The sequence below is a fragment of the Talpa occidentalis genome, unplaced genomic scaffold, assembly GCF_014898055.3.
Source record: "Talpa occidentalis isolate TD23 unplaced genomic scaffold, MPIMG_talOcc4v2.1 talOcc4.17, whole genome shotgun sequence".
Classification (NCBI taxonomy): domain Eukaryota; kingdom Metazoa; phylum Chordata; class Mammalia; order Eulipotyphla; family Talpidae; genus Talpa; species Talpa occidentalis.
The window spans coordinates 47851332-47876993 of NW_023601754.1; the positions used below are offsets into that span (position 1 = coordinate 47851332).

General features: G+C 63.1%; 2 protein-coding genes and 2 long non-coding RNA genes across 4 annotated transcripts; all 4 read right to left on the reverse strand.

The window, feature by feature from the left end:
• Positions 1-1482: 1482 nt before the first annotated feature.
• Positions 1483-6745, reverse strand: SIGLEC10 (sialic acid binding Ig like lectin 10). The gene is made up of 10 exons (XM_037517051.1): positions 6084-6745; positions 5678-5953; positions 5439-5486; positions 5061-5333; positions 3740-3787; positions 3358-3615; positions 2992-3285; positions 2713-2803; positions 2471-2570; positions 1483-2115 (listed from the first exon to the last, which is right to left on the reverse strand). Exons 1-10 carry the CDS (start codon positions 6532-6534, stop codon positions 1855-1857), a joined length of 2100 nt encoding a protein of 699 aa, XP_037372948.1. The 5' UTR covers positions 6535-6745; the 3' UTR covers positions 1483-1854.
• Positions 6746-10527: 3782 nt separating this feature from the next.
• LOC119249686 (uncharacterized) lies at positions 10528-13633 on the reverse strand. The gene is made up of 5 exons (XR_005126190.2): positions 13594-13633; positions 12288-12335; positions 11838-11931; positions 11474-11553; positions 10528-11153 (listed from the first exon to the last, which is right to left on the reverse strand). It is a non-coding gene; the product is annotated as an uncharacterized LOC119249686 (long non-coding RNA).
• Positions 13634-13676: 43 nt separating this feature from the next.
• Positions 13677-15062, reverse strand: LOC129146116 (sialic acid-binding Ig-like lectin 10). Its single transcript, XM_054697524.1, has 5 exons — positions 14615-15062; positions 14207-14485; positions 13970-14017; positions 13775-13865; positions 13677-13704 (listed from the first exon to the last, which is right to left on the reverse strand). The coding sequence occupies exons 1-5, from the start codon at positions 15060-15062 to the stop codon at positions 13677-13679; spliced, it is 894 nt and encodes a 297-aa protein (XP_054553499.1).
• Positions 15063-19265: 4203 nt separating this feature from the next.
• On the reverse strand, positions 19266-20789 carry LOC119249687 (uncharacterized). The gene is made up of 3 exons (XR_005126191.2): positions 20730-20789; positions 20365-20444; positions 19266-20044 (listed from the first exon to the last, which is right to left on the reverse strand). It is a non-coding gene; the product is annotated as an uncharacterized LOC119249687 (long non-coding RNA).
• Between the last annotated feature and the right edge of the window lie 4873 nt (positions 20790-25662).

The window sequence follows — 25662 nt, forward strand, 5'->3', positions numbered from 1 at the left end:
CATATTAAAGAAAGGTCAGGCCTTCCTCTTGGTGCCTTTCATGAGAATCAAAGTCGTGAGTGGACATGCAGACCGGCGTCACCTCAATCAGAAGGACAAGCAAGCTTGTCACCTTCCCCGTGGAGCCGGCGTGGAGCTGGCCCCTGAGCGGCTGTTGGGTCTCCCAGCTCACGGTGTGGGCAGGGAGCGGGGTGGCGTCTTTACTCCATAAAAGGATAAGTACATCAGATAAGGAAAGCTTGCCGGCAGTGGCTCAAAAACCAGTGGGAGAATTAGCTCTTGATTATTGAGTTAACACCCGCTAGGTCTTGCTGAATCCTTCTAGATTAACGTCAGCCTTTTCTGGCTGCCTTATAAAAAGAGCCAGTTCATTCGGACTGGCAACAAGAGACACTTCCTCCCCCAGTCTTTGGTCAACAATGCCCTGAAGACTTTGTGATTATTTATGGGATCTTGTACAGTGCCCCGGCTTGGTGCTCACTGTATCTTAATCAGTGCTGGAAGCATTCGCACTAATAAAAAGCTCTGAGTTTGAGCTGGCGATGATGCGGAGGTGGGTACGAGGTGTGGGCCTCCTCAGGTAATCTCTGGCTCGCGCCATCCCCACTCCTGGTCAGCAACTCCCCCCCCCCCCCCAGACTAAGCTCCAGAGATGGGTCTTGGGGCCTGTGGTCCCCAGTCTGCCCATGCGCGCCCCCTTCAGGCGGCGTCGCGAAGGGTGGGGAGCGGTGCTTGTGGAGCTGCTCCGTCACAGGTGACTCCTACCATGTCCCTTTCTCCTGCGTGACCTCCAGAAGTGAACTAATCTCTCTGGTGGCTTCGCAGCGGGGATTCTCCTTTCACTCACGCGGTTGTTACTGGAGATGGGGTGCCTTACTGCTCGCATAGCAAAGGCCGCCCCTCTCTTTCCCTTCTCTTAGGGCACTGGCACTGTTGGTTTGTGACTGAGAAAACCCTGTGGGCCCATACAGTCTCGTCAGCTTTACCCCCAACTTCTGCTTAATCTCTTCCCCCAGCTCTTCCTGTCCTCCAGTTTTGTAAAATCAGTTTTCTCTTTAAATGCAAAGGCCAGCTCCTCTCTGGGCTCCTGTTAGTAACCAACCCCAGGAGGGCCTTCTCTGAAGCCACATTGCTAAAGAGCTGAGGGGAAGGAGGAGGGGCCCGGTCTGGCCTGAGAAACCTTCCTCTCCCATCCTGGCTGCCCTTCAGGGGCGGAAGTCGCTCCTTCCCTCCACTCGCAAGCACGCCAGCACCCCGCCTCCTGGAAGCCGTCGCCCCCCCCAACCTCCCTCGGCCCCCAGGCTAGTCTCCGGGGAACTCCCCACCTTGTCATTTCCCCCTGGTTACTCTCCACCCTGTGTCTGGACTCCACTTGTTTCCTCTTCTGCAGAAATAAGTGGGTTTTAGATGAAAATCTGCAACCCTTGCCTGTAAGGGACCAGCCAGTAAGCAAAATCAGCCACAGAGTAAGAGAATGGCCCCAGGGACCCCTCGGACTTTATTCTGGGGCATTGGAGTCTGAATGTCTTATGATTTCCATGCAACTCAAGTCTTTTTTAACCCCGCCCCCACTGCCATTGAACACGTGAAATACACTCAGCCTGGGGGGTGGGGTGAAAATAGGCAGCCCCAGCCTTGACCTGAGGGATTTAGCTCACCAGTCCCACCAAGGGGACCGCTGAGCCATCTCTTAGGCCCTCCCTCCTCTCTCCTGGCATCCAGAACGCATGTGGAGAAGGGCGCTCAGGAGACGTTGGTCCAGCAGTTCCCACAACCAGGGCTGGGAGCACCTTGGAGAATTTTTAAAGGGAGAGACTTTGCCTCTGTTTCCCCCTCCCCTGCAGCCCACCATCCTCAGTGGAACTTGACTTCTGCATACTCCGAGTCGCTGGGCGCCAGCATCTCCCGTGGCCTGAGCCCCAGGAAGTGCAGCGTAGCATAATGGATCTCCTCTTGCTTAGGCTCTGCCTCTGGGACCTGAGCGGGTGATCTGGGTCCTGGGCGACTGTGTGAAACGAAATGCAGCTCCTTCTGGTTCCCCTTGGGTTCTGGGGAGACAGCGCTTGAAGGAGGGGGCTGGGGAGGCCCGCTTGGTTTGGGTTTCCGATTCCGGGTCTAAGGGAGGAATGACCATTGTGACTGATTGATTCATTAACTGTACAATTAAAGGAATCGAGGCCCAGAGAGGCTAAGCGATTTGTCCGAGAACACACAGCACTGGCAGCAAAGCCGTACCTACGCTGGCTGGCCTCCGAGCCCTGCTGTTCATCACCAGGACACACTCCATCTCAGCGATGTTAATACTTAGTGTGCCATGAACTCTGATAAGTCATGAACTTGGGGCTGCTACAAACCCAACAAGTGCCTGAGTTCTAATCCCCAAGAAGGGTGGAGCCGACTAGGAGGCGGAGAAAGTGCTGCTGGGTGTAGAAAAGGGGAGGACGAGGTGGTCTTTCCAGGAGGTACTCACCAGGGGGCCTGCGTGGGGCATCATGTTGATGTAATCCAGGATGGTGCTCCTCCTTGTGACCCTTTCTTGGGGGGGTCCTTTCTTTCTTAGAGTCTTCACGCTGAGGAAACAGGAGTGTCCTGGCCCCGCCCCACACGGGCCCCGCCGCCATCCACTTCCAGGCCCCGCCCCTATCCCCGGCCACTGCCCAGGCCCCAGATCTTTCTCCCCCTCGCTCCCCTCTCCTGGTGCTCCTAACTCACAGGATCAGGGTGATGCAGAAGAGGAGGGTCGTGGCACCAATTCCCAGAAGTATTCCATGGGAGAGGGTTTTTGAGATGAATCCCTTCTCATCTACACGTGGAGACGTCAGAAATGCCTGAGCCCCTCTCATGCGCGTGGGTGCTCACGCCCACCCGCCTCGAGGCCCTTGCAGAGGAGTTACCTGCAGTCCCTTTCCATCTCCTAGAAACCCTGCTGCGCCCTCCCCGGCGAGCCCCCCAGTTCCCTGCCCCACTAAACCCACCCCAGTGGCCCCTGACCTGCTCTTCCTGGCTGCAGCAGGAGGGCAGCGGTATGGGTCCCGTGGGGGTTCTGGGCCTCACAGCTGAGTGTGAGGTCAGAGCTGAGCCCCCCGCTGAGGCGCAGGGAGCTGTTGGCCCAGAGCCCCGAGGGGCTGAAGGTGACCTGGGTGGAGACGTTGCTGCTGTTCCCCTCCAGCAGCTGCTCCCCCAGCCGCCAGCGCAGGGAGGGGGCCGGCTGGGCTCGGGCAGAGCAGCTGCAGAGCAGACCCTCGTCCTCCAGGGAGCAGGAGGGGCCCAGCAGCCATGGGGGGTCTGTGGGGAAGGAGGAGAGGTCAGCGGTGCCTGACCCCTCCCCAGCACCCAGGGGTCCCCACCCCCACTCACATTGCACATGCAGGCTCAGAGAGATGTGCTGGGAGCCCAGGGGGTGCTGGGCCAGGCAGGTGAGCTCTCCTTGCTGCTCCCTTCGGATCTGAAACAGCTCCAGGACCCCAGGGCCTATGGACTGGGAGGGGCTCAGGGTGTGCCCCCCCAGGGCCCAGCTCATGGTGGCCCGGGGGTTGCTGTGGGTGTCACAGAGCAGGCGCAGACTCTGGCCCTCCAGGACGGGAAGCATCGTGCCATTCCTGAGGTTTTCCAGGACTGGGGGAGGCAAGAGCGGGACAGAGGCACAGCTGACGGCTGGGGGGACCCCCCCTGCACTCCTCATTCCACATGCCGAGTGTCCCCAGATTGACACTGAGAAATCCCCTGCCCCCCTTCCTACCTGTCCTGTTTGCCAGGGAGACCGTCACTCTCAGGTCCTCTGGGGCATCTGGAACAGAGAAGAACGTGGGGTTGGGGGGCTTCTCCTGGGCAAGGGACCTCCCCTGGAGACGCGGGGTGCTCACCACTCCAGGGCTGGCTCCCGTGATGCTCAGATTCATGGTTCTACACATATATGTAAATATAGATTTATGCTATCTGCATGGCTTTGTTCTGGCCCAGAGTCCCTGAAACCCTGGGGATTCAAGCCCCTTTCAGCTGCGCCTGAGTTCCTGTGAAGGAGATGGGGACCCGCCTGGGCCTAGGGAGGGCCAGGGTGTCGGGGACAGTAACCCGGGTTAGAGGGTTGGAGCTGGAAGTCGGAGGGAGCACAGGATAATCCCTTTTTTTTTTTTTTTTTGGTGGATTTTAAAAATTCACTCGCCAGTCACTGACATGTCTATATACAGCGGGGTCCCTTTTCACACCTCCATGTGTGCACAGGCTTCAATTGCCCTCTGCCACTGCTCCATGGTAAAGCCCTGTCTCCCCCCCAGGCCCTCCCCCATGGCCTCCCCCATCCTCCCCGTACCCCACGCCTGCCCCCCGCGCCCTCCCCCGCGCCCTCCCGTCACGGGTACGTGTTCCCCAGTCTGAGTTCCTCTTCCCTGGGCTTCGCCAGGGAGTGTTCTTTGCTTGTTTATATTCCACAAATGAAGGAAACACCCCCGCGTCTGTCTTTCACTTTCTGACGTTTCCCTTGGCATCCTGTCACCTCAAGTTCCATCCACCTAGTCCCCCCCAAAACAGCCAAAGCAAAACCAGACGAGCTCGTGGACATGGAACTTAAAGAACAAAAGACGCCGTCACCAAAGCAAACAGGCCGCTCCAGGCTGGGAGGAGACCGGTGCCTGATGATTTCACTAAGGGGCCACGGTACCACCTCCTAAAACCCCGCAGGGTCCAGAGCGCCTGGGGGGCACACGCGGGGGTGTGGGGAGCTTTCCGCAGCTCCCCCACGGGCATCAGCATCCCCGACGGTCCGGGCGGCCCAGGGCTCCTCTGCGTGCTGTGAGCCGCTCAGTGAATGGAGCCCAGGCCTGGGCTGTAGAAGCACGGGGGTGTCAGGACTTGCCCCTGGCACCCGGTGTGGGGGTGCAGTCCTCCCGGGGCGCACCGTGCCCCCCCCCCCCGGGAAGCCTCAGACAGGCACCTCCAGAAGGGAGTTGGATCGAAGGCCCCAGCCGGAGCCCAGGCGCGGGCTTGGCGGTGTCAGAATCTCCGAAGGGGCCATGCCCGCCCCCAGCTCTGGGGGCCTAGGCCCCCCCTCCCCGGGCACTCACACTGCACAGCCAGGTCCAGCCAGCGGCTCCCAGCGCCCAGCCGGTTCTCCGCGCGGCACGTGTATCTCCCCGCGTCCCCCGCCTTCACCCGGGGCAGCGCCAGCGCCAGGGCCTGGGCGCCCGAGGGCGGTGACCAGGCGAGGACGCGGCCCTCCAGGGCCCAGCTCAGGGTGGCGGGTGGCCAGCCCTTGGCGGCGCAGAGCAGCTGCAGGAACTGGCCTTTCCGCGCGTCCACACGCCAGGCCTGCGCGCCCTGGCCGTGGGGCTCCGGTGCTGGGGGGGATGAGAACTGGGGGAATAAAGACTCGGGGAGGAGGGGGGCTGCCATCCCCCCATCCTGGCCCCCAGAGAGGACACTGGGCCCTCCCCGCCTCATACCTGACGTGTTTGCCCGGGAAATGCTGATAGTCAGGTCTCTGGGGGCGTCTGCAACCAAGAGGCGGGCTGGGGGAGGGGCCTTCGGTCCCGGAGGCCAGAGAGAGCCCCTGGGGCAGAGGCCGCTCGGGGAAGTCCAGTGAGCATCAAGTGGTGGACAGCGGGGGACAGCTCCCCCCTCCCCCCCGCCAGGCTGCTCCCGCCACTCTCCTCTCCGCACCCCCAAGTCCCGTCAAACTCACGGGCCACTCTGAGCTGGACAGTCCTCTCCGCCTGCGCCTCTGTGAGGTCCACTTGGCAGGTGAGGGCTGCGTTGTGGTCCTGGAGCCGTGGGGTGAGGGTGAGCATGGAGAAGTGCGGGTAACTGCGGATTCTTGGGGCGGAGAGGGCGGCCCCCCTCCAGGAGAAAGCAGGGGCTGGACATCCCTCGAAGGTCCAGTTGAAGACACAGACGATGGCCGCCTGGCGCCCGGGCTCCAGGGTCTCCGGCAGGTAGAGGAACGGCTGCGGGGTCGGCGCTGGAGGGGTGAGAGGGCGCATCCCAGCCTGAGAGCCTGGCGGGGGTCTCCTCACAGTCCCCCCGGGATGAGAAGCAGGAAGGGCAGGGAAAGGAGGCCCCGCGGCCTCCCTGGGGAAGCGGCTCCGTACCTGTCACTTCCAGCTTGAACTTGAATTCAAAGAAACTGTACTTCACGCTCTCGCCCCTCTCCACGCGGAAGAAGTACCGGGCGCTGTCCTCCACCCGCGCCGCCCTGATCAGCAGGGAGCAGTTGAAATCCCGGGGTTCGCCCACCAGCTGGAATCGGCCCTGGGTGCTCCGTGGAACCTGTTTATTCGGGTTGTTTGTGGCCGCCAGGTCCCTGTAGTCCTTTCGGTCCCGCATCAAGATCCAGTGGTCCTTGTACCAGTAGCCGTGAGCTGGGGTTGACTCATCCCAGTCGTGTTGGGGGTACCGGAGGGAGCAGGGCACCAGCACACACAGGCCCTCCGGCACCCTCACCTCCTTCGGCACTTGCAGCCAGTATTCAGGGGACTGAGCCTGCGACCCTGTACCCCACTCACCGCCCCACAGCGCAGCCCACAGCAGCGGCAGGAACATCTCTGCCTGGGGGTGCCCGGGCCCTCCGGGACCCGCGTCTTCGCCGGGCACTTCAGCCGCTGGCTGGGCAGAAGGGGAAGCTCAGGCAGGGCCGGCGGAAGCTGAGCTCGGGGCTCTGGTGCATGAAATGAGCCCTGATGTGAGTCTCAGGCCACCACGCCCCATTCCTCACCGCTGCCCACCCCCTCACCCCTCGGAGGACCCTCAGACTTTCCGGTGTCGCCAGGGCAGTCTGAGCAGGTGCCCTGCCCGGGTCACCTGGGGCTGGGGGAGGGGTGTCTGGCTGGGGCCTGGCGGTGCGGGGCTCTCCCGCCAGCCCGGGCCACTGGGAAGCAGAAGTGAAAGTCCGCGGGGAGCCTGCTCACGGGGGCCCTGGGCATAGGGGCAGGGGCCAGCTGAGTGCGCTGCTGGGAAGCTTGACAGAACCCCTGAAATAGGGGACGTGCTGGGAGTCGCCCGAGTGTGTCTCCAAGATGGCCTGAGACGTGCCGGCCTGACGTTTGTAGCCGAAACGAAAATCTCCCCAGGAGCATGGGGCCACCCCAGGCTGTCCCTGTCCCACCCTTCCCGTCCCTGCCCTGGGGGGCGTACCCCCAAGACCTGCCCTCTTGTCTGTCTCCCCTTCCTCTTCTCTCCTTGGTTACCGACTCTGACACCTGCGGCCGCCACAGCACCTGCACCCAGAGGCCAGGCCTGGTGAGCAGGGCGAGCTCCCAGAGCATGCCCGGGGCCCGCCTCCTCAGAGTGACCGTTCTGGTCACAGTCACATGGTGACACTCAGCTGCGACCCCTGTCTGGCCTCGTGTCTCACCTCGGGTGGGGGGGGGGTATCCAATTTGGAGAATGGAAATTCCTGGAAAACGGGGGCCTCCCCTGGTGGCGCAGCGGTTGAGCGCTGGGTTGGGAAGCTGCCCGCAGCCTCTGCAGCGCTGGTTCGCTCCCCAGCTGCCGGCGAGGGTCCCCGATGGTGCGCAGACCTCTCCTGCCGCCCGCTGCTCCCCTCAGCAGTGTCCTTCGGTCCTTCTGCCTGCTCTGCTCCCCGCTCTGGCTCTGGTGAATTCTCACCCTCCCGTGCTTCTGACTTGCCCAGTGCTTGTATAAATAAATAAATAAATCTTTTAAAAAAATTCCTAGAAAACAGGCAAGTGCTTGTAAATGCCCCGCCCTCTCCCTCACCCTGCGCCCCACACCCTGTGGGGACAGACTTCGCGGTGGGCTGGGGACGGGCCCCTTCCTCCTGATGGAGGGCAGCGGTCAGGGGGCCAGAGTGTCCTGACGGTCGCTGTCCCCGCCCTGGCCCTCACGGCCACTGTCTCAGTCGGCTCCGCCTGCCGCAAGGAGCCCGCACTCCCTGTGGCTAGAACAGGAATTTCTCTCCTCGCGGCCCGGGCGGCTGCGGCCCCAGGACAAGGCGTCTGCGGGGGGCAGGCTCTTCTCAGGCCGGCTGGGCTCAGAGGGCCATGCGGTCCTCGCCTGGTCTTCCCGTGTGCAGGCGTGTCCTGATCCCTCATAGAGACGCCTTCCTGCTGGGCTGGGGGTTGCCCTTGGACCTCATTTCCCCGGAGTCGCCCCGGGACGCCCCCCCTCCCCGGCCCCCCTTTGCTGCTGGCACCTTGCATGTCCCGCGTTTCTCCCGAGAGCTGTTTTACATCCGTTGTATCCCGCACTCCTCTGTGTCTTTGGGTTTGGTTTTCTGGAGACGCCCCTCTAGCGTGGTCGTGGTGCTGTGCAGCTGCGGTGCTGTGCGCGGCGGGTGCGGGGGGCGCCTGTGGAAGGGCCCGCGGGGTCCTCAGCCCCTCGGTGCAGGCTGCGCTTCCCGGGCCCGCCGCTAGGCGGCGCCGCGGCCTGGGTTTGGCCTCTGCGCGCTTGTGGCCGAGTCCTCCGTCTGCTGCGGGTCATCCCGCCCGCAACCCCTGGGGTTAGGGGTGAGCCTCGGCGCTGCGGCGGGGCGGGGAGCGGGGGCGGTGGGGGATTTGGTCACTGCCACGGGCGTGTGTGGGAGAGGGAGCCCGACCACCGTGCGCCTCCCCCTTCCCTGGGGCGCCTCCTCGGGCGCCGTGGGGTGCGGGCAGGGGCGCTGCAGCCCTGCGCTTTGGAGGTCTGGGCGTCCGGGGCTCACTGGGGCGCCCTCTGGAAGCGTCTGTCTCTCCTTTCCCGGCTGCTCAGGGCTTCCCTCGGGCCAAGGGTGTGGGCCTCTGGGCCGGCTCTGCCGCCCTGTCCAGATCCGGAGATCGCGAGCTGCTCAGCATGAGTCACCACTGCCCGTCCTGCCGGGAACCCCAGTTACCCACCTGCACAGCGCGGGTGCGTGGCTCCCCCACTGTCCTGACATGCGGACCCGGAGGCCCCCCTGCTGCTCTATAGCTGGTTAAGCCTGCTTATTAAATATAAATGTATAATAGCAGCTAAAATAAATGTATAATACACTAGAAATCCACCTGTTGCTGATCCCAAACTTGATTCCCTGCCCCTCTGACCTCTACTTGGAAATAGATAATGCACATCTCAAACTTTGATGTGCTTTAGCACTTGCTGCTTCTCACTGCAAACTTTCTGATTCTCAGGGTCTAAACACTACTGTTAGGGCCTCCCTGGTGGCTCATGAGGTTAAGCACTACACTGTGGAGCTGTCCACAGCCTCTGCAGCATGAGTTCGATCCCTGGCTGGCCAGGGAGCAACCCACATGGCGCAGCAGACCTCTCCTGGCTCGCCCGCGGCTCCCCTCAGCAGTGTGTTTCAGTCAGTCTGCCTGTTCTGTTCCCCGCTCTGTCTCTGGTGAATCCTCTCACCCCCTGCATCTCTGGCCTGAGCCCCAACTCTTGTATGAATAAATGAGTAAATCTTTAAGAAAAATAAAAATAAACACCACTGTTAGCTGCCGGCAACACCTGGTATCGGTCAGATTCCCTCCTGCACCTCACTTCCCACACAGCCCACCCACGGAGCGCAGCCCAGGTCTAAGTATCCAGGAAGATGCTACCCTGTTATCCCCACCCCAGAACATTCATCACCCAAGACGGTTCACTCTCGGTGCCATTGATATTTTGATCCAGGTGATTCTTGGGGGGCGGGGTTGCCCTGTGCACTGTGGGAAGTTGAGCGCATCCCTGGCCTCTACACCCCACATACCAGGAGCCCCCACAGTCCCAGTGGTGACAATTACAATGGGCTGCAGACAGCGCCACCTGTGGCCTGGACAGCAAAGTCACCCTGCTGGAAGGTAGGTTGTCCAGGCCCCAGGGGCCACCTGGTGCCTCTCCTTGCCCCCTGATTTTTCGCCCGTCTCTCTGGCACTCCCTCCAGGGGCAGTTCTCTGCCGGAGTGGGGTTTCAAGTATGCTCTGGACATGTCTCTTCAGCATTGCATCGGCCTCTCGTTTAGACTCGGGAGCAACACCAAGGGCCTCTCTGAGCCCTGTGAGACTCCCCAGACCCGCGCGGCAGCTCTCACTTCCTCTCCACACTGGCTCCCCCGCCACGCCTCGTCCCGCTTCCCCTGTCCCCCGTCCCACCCCTGCCCAGTTCCTTCCCGTGGGCCGTGTGAGGTGCCAGCTTCGGCAGCTGCTTCCCGGCTCTCGCCTGGGAGTGGGAACCAAGACTCCCCACATGTCCCCACACTCACTGGCGTGTTCTGTGGTTTCTTTGGCCTCCTCAGCACCTTTTACTCTTCCCGGTGTGACCTTGTCGCCTCCCCCCTGCCGCCTCGGTCAGCTGAGAGCACAGCGGCTCCCCCCAGGCCACCAGCGTCCTTTTAAGTGGCTTCTGCATCTTCCGTTTCCCTGCAGGCTTGCGGGGTCTCGCCTCTGTGCGGTGGGCACACTCGTCCAGCGCCGCCTCCTCTTGCCTCGGAGGGAGACTGCCCCGCTGTGGCCCCCTCCGTCCCCTCTGCTGCCCACACCCCTGTGGCCACAGCTCCCTGCCTGCCCGGTGAGCTCTCCGTGTCCCCTTCTCCTTTCCTGCCGTAATTTTCTTTTTTTAAAATTTTGTTTAAAGTATTATTTATTTTATGCGTACAAGAGCTGGGGTGCAGGCCAGAGGTGGGGGGGGTGAGAGGATGCCCCAGAGACAGAGTGGGGAACAGAACAGGCAGATTGACTGAAATCCACTGCCGAGGGGAGCAGCGGGGAGACAGGAGAGGTCTGCTGCGCCGTGGGGGTTGCTCCCTGTCCAACCAGGGATGGAACTCGTGCTGCAGAGGCTGCGGATAGTGTCATAGTCTTGTGCTTAACTCCTTGCGCCACCAGGGAGGCCCCCGCCTGCTGTCATTTTCTGAGGGAAACGCAGGCCCTGCTTCCTTATTGCTGCTTAGACCTCAGCCCCTGTCTCTCTACACACACACACACTCTCACACACACACATTCAGAGATACTAAGCTGATCTGAAGGATGCTCGGGACATGGAGAGGCAGGAGGGGAAGGGAAAGGCATTTTGGGAGAAGGAACAGCACATGCCAAGTCTGAGTCACAGAGGCGCTGTCGGGCTGCATGGGGGGACGGTATGAGGCAGCCTGGTCTTCACCCCAGCCTGAGCTGTCTGCACCTGGTCTCAGTCCGTGGAGAGGGCAGGGCCGTGACCCTGCAGGGTGGACGGGGAGGGTCTCTGGACACTCAGCCTGGAGTCTGTGGAGGACACGGGTGGAGGCTGGTGGGGAGGGGGTTCAGAGATGAGGCTGCAGGATGAAGTGACATCTGACCTGGGAGGAGATGGGTATCGGGGTAAGCTGTGACTGGGGGTTTCTGGGAGCAGGGAGAAGGGGGGAGGTCAAAGCTCAGAGCGACACCCTGTTCTGACTTACAGGTGGGGACATTCCCCTGCAGTGAGGTCCAGCAGGGGGTGGGCTGGGGGAAGGTGGAGCTCAGTGTTGACCTTGCCAAGAGAGCAATCCAGGGGGCTGTCCTGGGAGAGGTGGGGGGGGGTTTGAGGTGCTTCCATCACGCACCTAAGGGCTTAACCCAGGATGTGCCTGTATCTTCCTGGTCCCCCGATGTCCTGGCTGCCTTCCTGCTGCGGGACTTCACTCTGAGAGAAGAGAGATGGGGTCTTCCCATCTGGTGAGAAGGGGCAGCAGGCAGAAAGCAGCCCTGGTCCCTGAGGGGCTGGAGGCTGACTGAGGTGGGGTGTGGGGGGGCGGGTGTCACCCACAGACTGGCTTGGGCACAGCAGGGGGTCAGTCCAGGATGCTGGGGGCGGGGCCTCAAGAACAGCCCCTGCTTCCCCCCCCACATGTTCAGGTGCCTCAAGCACGATTTCTGGGGTCCACCCTTGCACTGCTCCCCCCCCCGCCTTCCCCCGGGGGTGCTCACATGAGGGCGACGAGGCAGAGGAGGAGGAGCAGGGTCTTGACAGCCACGTCCCCGATGGCCACCAGCTCTACCCCAGCCTGCGTCGCCGCCCCCCCTGTAGGAGCCGAGCGAGCACGGGTCACTGGCTGCCGTGCAATCCGCGTCCTTCTGCTCCCACCGGACCCCGACCTGGGCTCTCTCGGCCTCCCCGCATCATGGGGCACTAGTCGCTCAGGCCAGGGAGCTGAAGGGCCTGGGGAGGCGGGGACCGAGCACAGCCCCCAGATCACTCTACGGGGAGAGGCTCAGGGAGGCGTGCTGGGAGCCAGGGGGTGCTGAGCTCAGCAGGTGAGCTCCCCTTCACCCCTGGGGCACACTCCAGTCAGCTCCCGCACACCTTGCTTGAGGGCTTTTAGGGGCTCAGGGTCAGGCTCCCTGAACCGGGCTCAGGAAGGTGCCCCCCCTTCCTACCTGTCCTGTTTGCCAGGGAGACCGTCACTCTCAGGTCCTCTGGGGCATCTGGAACAGAGAAGAACGTGGGGTTGGGGGCTTCTCCTGGGCAAGGGACCTCCCCTGGAGACGCGGGGTGCTCACCACTCCAGGGCTGGCTCCCGTGATGCTCAGATTCATGGTTCTACACATATATGTAAATATAGATTTATGCTATCTGCATGGCTTTGTTCTGGCCCAGAGTCCCTGAAACCCTGGGGATTCAAGCCCCTTTCAGCTGCGCCTGAGTTCCTGTGAAGGAGATGGGGACCCGCCTGGGCCTGGGGAGGGCCAGGGTGTCGGGGACAGTAACCCGGGTTAGAGGGTTGGAGCTGGAAGTCGGAGGGAGCACAGGATAATCCCTTTTTTTTTTTTTTTTTGGTGGATTTTAAAAATTCACTCGCCAGTCACTGACATGTCTATATACAGCGGGGTCCCTTTTCACACCTCCATGTGTGCACAGGCTTCAATTGCCCTCTGCCACTGCTCCATGGTAAAGCCCTGTCTCCCCCCCAGACCCTCCCCCATGGCCTCCCCCATCCTCCCCGTACCCCACGCCCGCCCCCGCGCCCTCCCGTCACGGGTACGGTTTCCCCAGTCTGAGTTCCTCTTCCCTGGGCTTCGCCAGGGAGTGTTCTTTGCTTGTTTATATTCCACAAATGAAGGAAACACCCCCGCGTCTGTCTTTCACTTTCTGACGTTTCCCTTGGCATCCTGTCACCTCAAGTTCCATCCACCTAGTCCCCCCCAAAACAGCCAAAGCAAAACGAGACGAGCTCCTGGGACATGGAACTTAAAGAACAAAAGACGCCGTCACCAAAGCAAACAGGCCGCTCCAGGCTGGGAGGAGACCGGTGCCTGATGATTTCACTAAGGGGCCACGGTACCACCTCCTAAAACCCCGCAGGGTCCAGAGCGCCTGGGGGGCACACGCGGGGGTGTGGGGAGCTTTCCGCAGCTCCCCCACGGGCATCAGCATCCCCGACGGTCCGGGCGGCCCAGGGCTCCTCTGCGTGCTGTGAGCCGCTCAGTGAATGGAGCCCAGGCCTGGGCTGTAGAAGCACGGGGGGTCAGGACTTGCCCCTGGCACCCGGTGTGGGGGTGCAGTCCTCCCGGGGCGCACCGTGCCCCCCCCCCCCGGGAAGCCTCAGACAGGCACCTCCAGAAGGGAGTTGGATCGAAGGCCCCAGCCGGAGCCCAGGCGCGGGCTTGGCGGTGTCAGAATCTCCGAAGGGGCCATGCCCGCCCCCAGCTCTGGGGGCCTAGGCCCCCCCTCCCCGGCACTCACACTGCACAGCCAGGTCCAGCCAGCGGCTCCCAGCGCCCAGCCGGTTCTCCGCGCGGCACGTGTATCTCCCGCGTCCCCCGCCTTCACCCGGGGCAGCGCCAGCGCCAGGGCCTGGGCGCCCGAGGGCGGTGACCAGGCGAGGACGCGGCCCTCCAGGGCCCAGCTCAGGGTGGCGGGCGGCCAGCCCTTGGCGGCGCAGAGCAGCTGCAGGAACTGGCCTTCCCGCGCGTCCACACGCCAGGCCTGCGCGCCCTGGCCGTGGGGATCCGGTGCTGGGGGGGATGAGAACTGGGGGAATAAAGACTCGGAGAGGCGGGGGCTGCCATCCCCCCATCCTGGCCCCCAGAGAGGACCCCGGGCCCTCCCCGCCTCATACCTGACGTGTTTGCCCAGGAAATGCTGATAGTCAGGTCTCTGGGGGCGTCTGCAACCAAGAGGCGGGCTGGGGGAGGGGCCTTCGGTCCCGGAGGCCAGAGAGAGCCCCTGGGGCAGAGGCCGCTCGGGGAAGTCCAGTGAGCATCAAGTGGTGGACAGGGGGGGACAGCTCCCCCTCCCCCCCCCAGGCTGCTCCCGCCACTCTCCTCTCCGCACCCCCAAGTCCCGTCAAACTCACGGGCCACTCTGAGCTGGACAGTCCTCTCCGCGTGCGCCTCTGTGAGGTCCACTTGGCAGGTGAGGGCTGCGTTGTGGTCCTGGAGCCGTGGGGTGAGGGTGAGCATGGAGAAGTGCGGGTAACTGCGGGTGATTCTTGGGGCGGAGAGGGCGGCCCCCCTCCAGGAGAAAGCAGGGGCTGGACATCCCTCGAAGGTCCAGTTGAAGACGCAGACGATGGCCGCCTGGCGCCCGGGCTCCAGGGTCTCCGGCAGGTAGAGGAACGGCTGCGGGGTCGGCGCTGGAGGGGTGAGAGGGCGCATCCCAGCCTGAGAGCCTGGCGGGGGTCTCCTCACAGTCCCCCCGGGATGAGAAGCAGGAAGGGCAGGAAAGGAGGCCCCGCGGCCTCCCTGGGGAAGCGGCTCCGTACCTGTCACTTCCAGCTTGAACTTGAATTCAAAGAAACTGTACTTCACGCTCTCGCCCCTGTCCACGCGGAAGAAGTACCGGGCGCTGTCCTCCACCCCGCCGCCCTGATCAGCAGGAGCAGTTGAAATCCCGGGTTCGCCCACCAGCTGGAATCGGCCCTGGGTGCTCCGTGGAACCTGTTTATTCGGGTTGTTTGTGGCCGCCAGGTCCCTGTAGTCCTTTCGGTCCCGCATCAAGATCCAGTGGTCCTTGTACCAGTAGCCGTGAGCTGGGGTTGACTCATCCCAGTCGTGTTGGGGGTACCGGAGGGAGCAGGGCACCAGCACACACAGGCCCTCCGGCACCCTCACCTCCTTCGGCACTTGCAGCCAGTATTCAGGGGACTGAGCCTGCGACCCTGTACCCCACTCACCGCCCCACAGCGCAGCCCACAGCAGCGGCAGGAACATCTCTGCCTGGGGGTGCCCGGGCCCTCCGGAACCCGCGCGTCTTCGCCGGGCACTTCAGCAGCCGCTGGCTGGGCAGAAGGGGAAGCTCAGGCAGGGCCGGCGGAAGCTGAGCTCGGGCTCTGGTGCATGAAATGAGCCCTGATGTGAGTCTCAGGCCACCACGCCCCATTCCTCACCGCTGCCCACCCCTCACCCCTCGGAGGACCCTCAGACTTTCCGGTGTCGCCAGGGCAGTCTGAGCAGGTGCCCTGCCCGGTCACCTGGGGCTGGGGAGGGGTGTCTGGCTGGGCCTGGCGGTGCGGGGCTCTCCCGCCAGCCCGGGCCACTGGGAAGCAGAAGTGAAAGTCCGCGGGGAGCCTGCTCACGGGGGCCCTGGGCATAGGGGCAGGGGCCAGCTGAGTGCGCTGCTGGGAAGCTTGACAGAACCCCTGAAATAGGGGACGTGCTGGGAGTCGCCCGAGTGTGTCTCCAAGATGGCCTGAGACGTGCCGGCCTGACGTTTGTAGCCGAAACGAAAATCTCCCCAGGAGCATGGGGCCACCCCAGGCTGTCCCTGTCCCACCCTTCCCGTCCCTGCCCTGGGGGGCGTACCCCCAAGACCTGCCCTCTTGTCTGTCTCCCCTTCCTCTTCTCTCCTTGGTTACCGACTCTGACACCTGCGGCCGCCACAGCACCTGCACCCAGAGGCCAGGCCTGGTGAGCAGGGCGAGCTCCCAGAGCATGCCCGGGCCCGCCTCCTCAGAGTGACCGTTCTGGTCACAGTCACATGGTGACACTCAGCTGCGACCCCTGTCTGGCCTCGTGTCTCACCTCGGGTGGGGGGGGGGTATCCAATTTGGAGAATGGAAATTCCTGGAAAACGGGGGCCTCCCCTGGTGGCGCAGCGGTTGAAGCGCTGGGTGGGGGGAAGCTGCCCGCAGCCTCTGCAGCGCTGGTTCGCTCCCCAGCTGCCGGCGAGGGTCCCCGATGGTGCGCAGACCTCTCCTGCCGCCCGCTGCTGCCCCTCAGCAGTGTCCTTCGGTCCTTCTGCTGCTCTGCTCCCCGCCGCTGGCTCTGGTGAATTCTCACCCTCCGTGCTTCTGACTTGCCCAGTGCTTGTATAATAAATAAATAAATCTTTTAAAAAAATTCCTAGAAAACAGGCAAGTGCTTGTAAATGCCCCGCCCTCTCCCTCACCCTGCGCCCCACACCCTGTGGGGACAGACTTCGCGTGGGCTGGGGACGGGCCCCTTCCTCCTGATGGAGGGCAGCGGTCAGGGGGCCAGATAGTGTCCTGACGGTCGCTGTCCCCGCCCTGGCCCTCACGGCCACTGTCTCAGCGGCTCCGCCTCCGCAAGGAGCCCGCACTCCCTGTGGCTAGAACAGGAATTTCTCTCCTCTCGCGGCCCGGGCGGCTGCGGCCCCAGGACAAGGCGTCTGCGGGGGGCAGGCTCTTCTCAGGCCGGCTGGGCTCAGATGGCCATGCGGTCCTCGCCTGGTCTTCCCGTGTGCAGGCGTGTCCTGATCCCTCATAGAGAGCCTTCTTCCTGCTGGCTGGGGGTTGCCCTTGGACCTCATTTCCCCGAGTCGCCCCGGGACGCCCCCCTCCCCGGCCCCCCTTTGCTGCTGGCACTTGCATGTCCCCGTTTCTCCCGAGAGCTGTTTTACATCCGTTGTATCCCGCACTCCTCTGTGTGTTTGGGTTTGGTTTTCTGGAGACGCCCCTCTAGCGTGGTCGTGGTGCTGTGGCAGCTGCGTGCTGTGCGCGGGGGTGCGGGGGGCGCCTGTGGAAGGGCCCGCGGGGGTCCTCAGCCCCTCGGTGCAGGCTGCGCTTCCCGGCCCGCCGCTAGGCGGCGCCGCGGCCTGGGTTTGGCCTCTGCGCGCTTGTGGCCGAGTCCTCCGTCTGCTGCGGGTCATCCCGCCGCGCAACCCCTGGGGTTAGGGGTGAGCCTCGGCGGCTGCGGCGGGGCGGGGAGCGGGGGCGGTGGGGGATTTGGTCACTGCCACGGGCGTGTGTGGGAGAGGGAGCCCGACCACCGTGCGCCTCCCCCTTCCCTGGGGCGCCTCCTCGGGCGCCGTGGGGTGCGGGCAGGGGCGCTGCAGCCCTGCGCTTTGGAGGTCTGGGCGTCCGGGGCTCACTGGGGGCGCCCTCTGGAAGCGTCTGTCTCTCCTTTCCCGCGGCTGCTCAGAGGCTTCCTCGGGCCAAGGGTGTGGGCCTCTGGGCCGGCTCTGCCGCCCTGTCCAGATCCGGAGATCGCGAGCTGCTCAGCATGAGTCACCACTGCCCGTCCTGCCGGGAACCCCAGTTACCCACCTGCACAGCGCGGGTGCGTGGCTCCCCCACTGTCCTGACATGCGGACCCGGAGGCCCCCCTGCTGCTCTATAGCTGGGTAAGCCTGCTTATTAAATATAAACGTATAATAGGAGCTAAAATAAATGTATAATACACACACTAGAAATCCACCTGTTGCTGATCCCAAACTTGATTCCCTGCCCCTCTGACCTCTACTTGGAAATAGATAATGCACATCTCAAACTTTGATGTGCTTTAGCACTTGCTGCTTCTCACTGCAAACTTTCTGATTCTCAGGGTCTAAACACTACTGTTAGGGCCTCCCTGGTGGCTCATGAGGTTAAGCACTACACTGTGGAGCTGTCCACAGCCTCTGCAGCATGAGTTCGATCCCTGGCTGGCCAGGGAGCAGCCTACATGGCGCAGCAGACCTCTCCTGTCTCGCCCGCGGCTCCCCTCAGCAGTGTGTTTCAGTCAGTCTGCCTGTTCTGTTCCCCGCTCTGTCTCTGGTGAATCCTCTCACCCCCTGCATCTCTGGCCTGTGCCCCAACTCTTGTATGAATAAATGAGTAAATCTTTAAGAAAAATAAAGATAAACACCACTGTTAGCTGCCGGCAACACCTGGTATCGGTCAGATTCCCTCCTGCACCTCACTTCCCACACAGCCCACCCACGGAGCGCAGCCCAGGTCTAAGTATCCAGGAAGATGCTACCCTGTTATCCCCACCCCAGAACATTCATCACCCAAGACGGTTCACTCTCGGTGCCATTGATATTTTGATCCAGGTGATTCTTGGGGGGCGGGGTTGCCCTGTGCACTGTGGGAAGTTGAGCGCATCCCTGGCCTCTACACCCCACATACCAGGAGCCCCCACAGTCCCAGTGGTGACAATTACAATGGGCTGCAGACAGCGCCACCTGTGGCCTGGACAGCAAAGTCACCCTGCTGGAAGGTAGGTTGTCGAGGCCCCAGGGGCCACCTGGTGCCTCTCCTTGCCCCCTGATTTTTCGCCCGTCTCTCTGGCACTCCCTCCAGGGGCAGTTCTCTGCCGGAGTGGGGTTTCAAGTATGCTCTGGACATGTCTCTTCAGCATTGCATCGGCCTCTCGTTTAGACTCGGGAGCAACACCAAGGGCCTCTCCGAGCCCTGTGAGACTCCCCAGACCCGCGCGGCAGCTCTCACTTCCTCTCCACACTGGCCCCCCGCCACGCCTCGTCCCGCTTCCCCCGTCCCCGTCCCACCCCTGCCCAGTTCCTTCCCGTGGGCCGTGTGAGGTGCCAGCTTCGGCAGCTGCTTCCCGGCTCTCGCCTGGGAGTGGGAACCAAGACTCCCCACATGTCCCCACACTCACCGGCGTGTTCTGTGGTTTCTTTGGCCTCCTCAGCACCTTTTACTCTTCCCGGTGTGACCTTGTCGCCTCCCCCCTGCCGCCTCGGTCAGCTGAGAGTGCAGCAGCTCCCCCCAGGCCACCAGCGTCCTTTTAAGTGGCTTCTGCATCTTCCGTTTCCCTGCAGGCTTGCGGGGTCTCGCCTCTGTGCGGTGGGCACATTCGTCCAGCGCCGCCTCCTCTTGCCTCGGAGGGAGACTGCCCCGCTGTGGCCCCCTCCGTCCCCTCTGCTGCCCACACCCCTGTGGCCACAGCTCCCTGCCTGCCCGGTGAGCTCTCCGTGTCCCCTTCTCCTTTCCTGCCGTAATTTTCTTTTTTAAAATTTTATTTAAAGCATTATTTATTTTATGCATACAGGAGCTGGGGTGCAGGCGAGAGGTGTGTGTGTGGGGTGGGGTGAGAGGAGTCCCCAGAGACAGAGAGGGAACAGAACAGGCAGATTGACTGAAATCCACTGCCGAGGGGAGCAGCGGGGAGACAGGAGAGGTCTGCTGCGCCGTGGGGGTTGCTCCCTGTCCAACCAGGGATGGAACTCATGCTGCAGAGGCTGCGGATAGTGTCATAGTCTTGTGCTTAACTCCTTGCGCCACCAGGGAGGCCCCCGCCTGCTGTCATTTTCTGAGGGAAACGCAGGCCCTGCTTCCTTATTGCTGCTTAGACCTCAGCCCCTGCCGCCCTCACACACAGGAGGTTCTCCCTGAGTCCAAATGCTTGCTCCCTGCGATCTCTCAAAATACGTGTCACCCGCCGGCCTGATCTTGTGTGGCTTTTATTTCTTTTATTTCTTGCCTTCTTGTGTCCAGAGTGACAGAGCCCCAAGGACAGATTTTGGGCTCTGGAGGGGAGTTTTGAACACAGCATCCCTAGCATCTGTGAAACGAGTCACGGAGTGTGTGACCAGCCGTTCTCAAGGAGGATGATGGACAAATGACTGTCCCTTTTCCTTTCAAAAGCATACCAGAAACAACTCTCTCTCTCTCTCTACACACACACACACACACACTCTCTCTCTCTCTCTCTCTCTCTCTCTCACACACACACACACACACACACACACATTCAGAGATACTAAGCTGATCTGAAGGATGCTCGGGACATGGAGAGGCAGGAGGGGAAGGGAAAGGCATTTTGGGAGAAGGAACAGCACATGCCAAGTCTGAGTCACAGAGGCGCTGTCGGGCTGCATGGGGGGACGGTATGAGGCAGCCTGGTCTTCACCCCAGCCTGAGCTGTCTGCACCTGGTCTCAGTCCGTGGAGAGGGCAGGGCCGTGACCCTGCAGGGTGGACGGGGAGGGTCTCTGGACACTCAGCCTGGAGTCTGTGGAGGACACGGGTGGAGGCTGGTGGGGAGGGGGTTCAGAGATGAGGCTGCAGGATGAAGTGACATCTGACCTGGGAGGAGATGGGCATCGGGGTGAGCTGTGACTGGGGGTTTCTGGGAGCAGGGAGAAGGGGGGAGGTCAAAGCTCAGAGCGACACCCTGTTCTGACTTACAGGTGGGGACATTCCCCTGCAGTGAGGTCCAGCAGGGGGTGGGCTGGGGGAAGGTGGAGCTCAGTGTTGACCTTGCCAAGAGCGCAATCCAGGGGGCTGTCCTGGGAGAGGTGGGGGGGTGTTTGAGGTGCTTCCATCACACACCTAAGGGCTTAACCCAGGATGTGCCTGTATCTTCCTGGTCCCCCGATGTCCTGGCTGCCTTCCTGCTGCGGGACTTCACTCTGAGAGAAGAGAGATGGGGTTTTCCCATCTGGTGAGAAGGGGCAGCAGGCAGAAAGCAGCCCTGGTCCCTGAGGGGCTGGAGGCTGACTGAGGTGGGGTGTGGGGGGGCGGGTGTCACCCACAGACTGGCTTGGGCACAGCAGGGGGTCAGTCCAGGATGCTGGGGGCGGGGCCTCAAGAACAGCCCCTGCTTCCCCCCCACACATGTTCAGGTGCCTCAAGCACGATTTCTGGGGTCCACCCTTGCACTGCTACCCCCCCCGCCTTCTCCCGGGGGTGCTCACATGAGGGCGACGAGGCAGAGGAGGAGGAGCAGGGTCTTGACAGCCGCGTCCCCGATGGCCGCCAGCTCTACCCCGGCCTGCGCCGCCGCCCACCCTGTAGGAGCCGAGCGAGCACGGGTCACTGGCTGCCGTGCAATCCGCGTCCTTCTGCTCCCACCGGACCCCAACCTGGGCTCTCTCGGCCTCCCCGCATCACGGGGCACTAGTCGCTCAGGCCAGGGAGCTGAAGGGCCTGGGGAGGCGGGGACCGAGCACAGCCCCCAGATCACTCTATGGGGAGAGGCTCAGGGAGGCGTGCTGGGAGCCAGGGAGTGCTGAGCTCAGCAGGTGAGCTCCGCTTCACCCCTGGGGCACACTCCAGTCAGCTCCCGCACCACCTTGCTTGAGGGCTTTTAGGGGCTCAGGGTCAGGCTCCCTGAACTGGGCTCAGGCAGGTGGGCGGCTGCTGTCAGCCATGCAGGCCAGGCATAGGAACTGGCCCTTGGTCTCCGGCAGAGGAGCCGTTCTGCGGGCGGTGGGTGCTGGAGAAGGAGAGACGGGGTTGGGGTGACATGCAGAGAAGAGGAGGGGGCAGTGGGCGGCTCCCTGAGTGAGATTGACTCACACGCCCAGAGAGGGGTGGGCGTGACCCAGGGCCCCCTCTGGCTTCTGTGTGCTCTGCTGTGGATCCATCTCTGCTCCTGGGCCCTGTGGCGGAGGGGGTAGGAGGGCGGGAGTGGGGGGGATGCTCCCCGCTCACTGCCAGCCCCGCCCTGGAATCCATGTCCCATTCCTTCAGAACATTGACAACAAAAGCTCAAGTCGTTAGTTCACATTTCAGCAGACACCTCTTTACTACTGTACAAGGAAACTCTCAGGGGGGCTCACTCTTGGCCCCTCACAGGGTCATGAAGCAGGGACCTGGAAACATGCTCAGAACACCCCGTGATTCACGTCCTGGTGGCGGTGACACTGGACTGCAGGGGCCCTGGGGATGGCAGGTAATGGGGCTGGCATATCCAGGAGGACTGCCTGGAGGTGGCAGCAGTGACGTCAACATGATGTGAAAAGACAACGATGCGGGTTGGACAGACCTTGCAGGAAGGAGGGACAGAGCGGTCGAGATGACTCCGGCCTGCTCATGTCGGGGAAGAGCTGTGGCGTGGGGCGGACCCTTCAGGGCGCTCCCAGCTGGGTGAGTGAAAATGTGTTTTTATAATTCAATTTGGGAAAAGCGAGAAAATCGTGAGGAAGACAGTGATGGACAGGACCGCAGATGAGAAGAGAGTCCTAAGCATCGTGACGCGCGCGGACCGCCAGGGAGGAGGGCGTGCCGCCTGAGTGGAGATGTCTGGACTCACACCGCGAAAAGAGAGATGAGTGCCTCGGCCTTGTGCAACTTTCCAAGCACGATGATGAAAACGCCAGCTCACCCGGGAGAGGACTGAGCAGAGATGATGACCTCACCTTTCACAGGATAAAGGAAATGAAGCGACTCTCCCTCATGTAAAAGCGCCCGCGACCCCGGTCATCATGCGCAGCGCTGACTGAAAGTCATGCAGAGTCCGGTTTCCACCTGATCCTGTCAAGACTAAGGGCCCTCCCCTCGGGCAGCCGGAGACCTACGCTTTCACCATTGCTGGTGGGAATGAGAACTTGTGCACTTTCGATAGAGAATCATCTTATTTCTCAAAAACACAGGATATGAAGAAGGAGGAACTCTGTTCCCTGTTGCTGGGAATGCAGTTTCCTGAAAATGTAAAAACCATGCGATGTAGCAGTTGTCTGCTGACACTGACTCAGAAAGAGAGCCCCACCCTCTGCGCGCTGCAGTGTTGTCTGCGGGAGCCAGGACGTGGCACACGCTGCCTGTCCGTCACAGGCAGATGGAGGCGGAGGGGGGGGCCTGTGTGCGGTGGAATATTACTGAGTCGTTAAAAACAGTGCGATTCTGCCGTGAAGACATGGATGAATCCTCCCCCACCCCCCAGCCCTCCCCACCCCACAGCCGGGTCTGGCAGCGAGAGCAGAGACGCGCTGGGTCCCAGGGAAACCCGCCCCACGCCCAGGGTGGAGCAGAGCTGACCGCCCTGGAGCTCGCCCGGCCTCGCGGGCCTCCTCCTCCAGCCCCGACACTCACTGCGCACGGACAGGTACAGGGACGCCTGCAGGGAGCCTGCGGGGTGCTGCACCCGGCAGGTGAATTCGCCCTCGTGCGAGGCCTGCACCCGGGAAACGCCAGGACCTCCGGGCTCGGGGCCGACGAGGGGCTCAGGGTCAGGTGGCCCCAGGACCAGGTCACCCCGGGGGGCGGGTTTGCCGTCGGCCGCACACACCAGGCGCAGGGACTCGCCCTCCCGGACCGGGAGCACCGAGCTGTTCCTGAGGACGGCGGGCGCTGCGGGGAGACGGGGTCAGGGCGACAGGTGGGCCGCGGGGAGGGGGGGCGAGCCGAGACCGAGGTGGGGCGGACTCGCCGACGCTGAGGAGCAGAAAGGTCACCCCGGCCCCCACGTGCACTGTGCGCAGCCGCCGCCCCGCAGGGTTAGAGAAGGGGCCTGTGCGCCAGCTGCGCCGCGCTGTCAGGGGCTGATTCCACCCGCGCACGCACACTCACACACCTGCGCACACTCGCGTGCACACACGCACCCGCACGCACACACCCACGCACCCGCACGCACACACCCATGCACGCACACTCACCTAAACACACCTGCACACATACCTGCTCACACCTGCACACACACACCCACACACACAGCAGAGGAGGCAGGATCTCCCCCGCAGTGCCGCTGGCAGAATGAGGGTCCCCGGCTCCCAGGAAGGAGCTGCACACGGCTCAGGCCTGCCCATATGCGGGCGCCCCCCAATTGGGAGGGAACGGGGCCACCTGCACCCGAGTGGACACGGTGCCCCCAGGAGGGGCCTGGCCTGGGGACAGACTCTGCCAGGCCTGCAGATGTTGGGCCACGTTACCATGGGATTTGTCCACACACCCCTACCCACACACTCACCTGCACACACCCGCACACACACACCACACACACCCGCACTGACACACAACCCACACACTCATGCCTGCACACACTCACACACGGGAGAGGAGGCAGGGTCACCCCCGCAGTGCTGCTGGCAGAAGGCGGGTGCCCGGCTCCCAGGAAGGAGCTGCACATGGCTCAGACCTGCCCACACACGGGTGCCCCACAGTCGGGAGGGAACAGGCTGCCTGCGCCCCGAAACCAGGGTCCCTCGGGGCCAGGCCTGGGCTAGGAGCAGCGAGTGGACACGGTCCCCTCCGGGAGGGGCCTGCGAAATGCTGGGCCACGTGACTGTGGGATTTGTCAAAGTGCTGAATCTGAAAGTGCGGGGAAGACGCGCAGGCCAGCGGGAGGGGCACTGGGCCGGGCGCTGGGCTGAGGGGCGGCCCTGCCTGAGGGTGGCACCCTGCTCCCCGTGTGGGGCGAGGGGGCAGCAGAGGCCTCAGAGGGAGGGGCCCACAGGGACAGCTGCTCACAGCAGGCTGGGGATGGGGGACCTCTGGGGTCTCCCACAGTGTTCTGAGGTCCCGGGGGCATCCAGGGTGAGGGTCCCGGCCCTGCCCTGAGCTGGGAGACCCTGCTCCCCACAGCCAGGGGGGATCCCCCTACCTGTGCTGTCTCCTCGCACGACGGTGATGGTCAAGTTCTGGGGGGCGTCTGCACAGAGACATGGGGGTTAGTGTGGACACTTAGGGGGGACAGGGCCTCTGTCCCAGGGTCTATGAAGGGGGTGTCCTCCTGACCCTCTCAGCGCAGATTCTGGGACCCAGCACCTGACCTCTGACCCCCACCCCACCACCCTGGGGTCCCACCGGGCTGGGCGTCTAGGCCCCACACTCACAGGTCACGTTGAGCCGCACGGTCGTCTCCACAGTGACGCCCGCTCCGGGGAAGGTCACCTGGCAGGTGAGGGGGGTGCCGTGGTCCCGGGGTCGGGGGGTGAGGCTGAGCGCCGAGGAGAGGAGGGTCCTGGGGCCCAGGGAGGTGAGGGCGGCTGACGTCCAGGAGAAGATGGGGGGCGTGCCCCGCTCACAGGCCCAGGGCACAGAGCAGGTCAGGTTCCCGGGGCGGCCGGACTCCAGGGTCCCCGCGATGCGGATGTAGGGCCTGTGGGTCAGCGCTGGGGGGCAGCGGGGAGACCCGGGATTGGGGGGGGGGCTCTGAGAGAACCTCAGGTTTGTCCAGCCCCCCCCCCTTTGGGACCCAAGCCGTGCGACCCCAGACCGCAGCCCAGCCAGCGCCGGCCCAGGCCCAGGCCCTCCGTGGCCTCCGCAGGAGCCGCTGCTCACCCGCCACGCGCACAGAGAGGCTGTCCCGTGTGAAGGAGTGTTTTGTAGCACGTCCTCGCTCCACCCTGAAGAAGTATTTCCCCGCGTCCCCCCTCCTGGCGTCTCTGATGTCCAGGGAGCAGCTGTAGGCCTTGGGGTCCCCGAGGAGGTGGAATCGGCCCCGGGTCTCCACCTCCACGTCACCGTCCGGTCTGCTCGTGGCCACGGGAACACCCCGCTCTACACTGACCCCTTCCCGGAACCAGGAGCCGAGAGCTGGGGCAGAAGGGTAGTCCGGGTCACAGTGGAAGGAGCAGCGCACCTGCAGGCACAGGCCCTCCTGCACCGTCCCCGGCCCCTCCACCTTCAGCCAGTAGCACCCCCCAGCCCGGGCCCCCTCCCTGGGCCACAGCAGCAGCAGCAGCCACAGCAGCATGTCGGGCGGGGCGGCCGCTGCAGGCAAGCGCTGCTCGGGGCTTGTTCTCCTCAGGAACTAGAAGTTGCAGGGTTCGGGGGCGGCTCCGCAGGAAGAGGAGGGTGAGGTCAGAAGGGGAACTAGGTTCTCCCCAGGGGTTCTGGGCCTCACGCCGCCCCAGCCCAGCAGGCCCAGCCTGGTCAGTGTCCTTCCCTGGGGGGTCACTCTGCAAA

Excerpts from the sequence above, each read along its gene's own strand:
- SIGLEC10 (XM_037517051.1), bottom strand. The coding sequence starts at position 6,534 with ATGTTCCTGCCGCTGCTGTGGGCTGCGCTGTGGGGCGGTGAGTGGGGT. Across the intron at positions 3,788-5,060 it reads GCTGGACCTGGCTGTGCAGT|ATGCCCCAGAGGACCTGAGA; the intron begins GTGAGTGCCCGG and ends TCTCTGTTCCAG. Across the intron at positions 2,571-2,712 it reads TTCTGCATCACCCTGATCCT|CGTGAAGACTCTAAGAAAGA; the intron begins GTGAGTTAGGAG and ends CTGTTTCCTCAG.
- LOC129146116 (XM_054697524.1), bottom strand. The coding sequence starts at position 15,062 with ATGTTCCTGCCGCTGCTGTGGGCTGCGCTGTGGGGCGGTGAGTGGGGT. Across the intron at positions 14,018-14,206 it reads TGTCCAGCTCAGAGTGGCCC|ACGCCCCCAGAGACCTGACT; the intron begins GTGAGTTTGACG and ends TCTTGGTTGCAG. Across the intron at positions 13,705-13,774 it reads CTCTGCGCCGCCAAGGGCTG|GCCCTGGCGCTGGCGCTGCC; the intron begins GCCGCCCGCCAC and ends TCGGGCGCCCAG.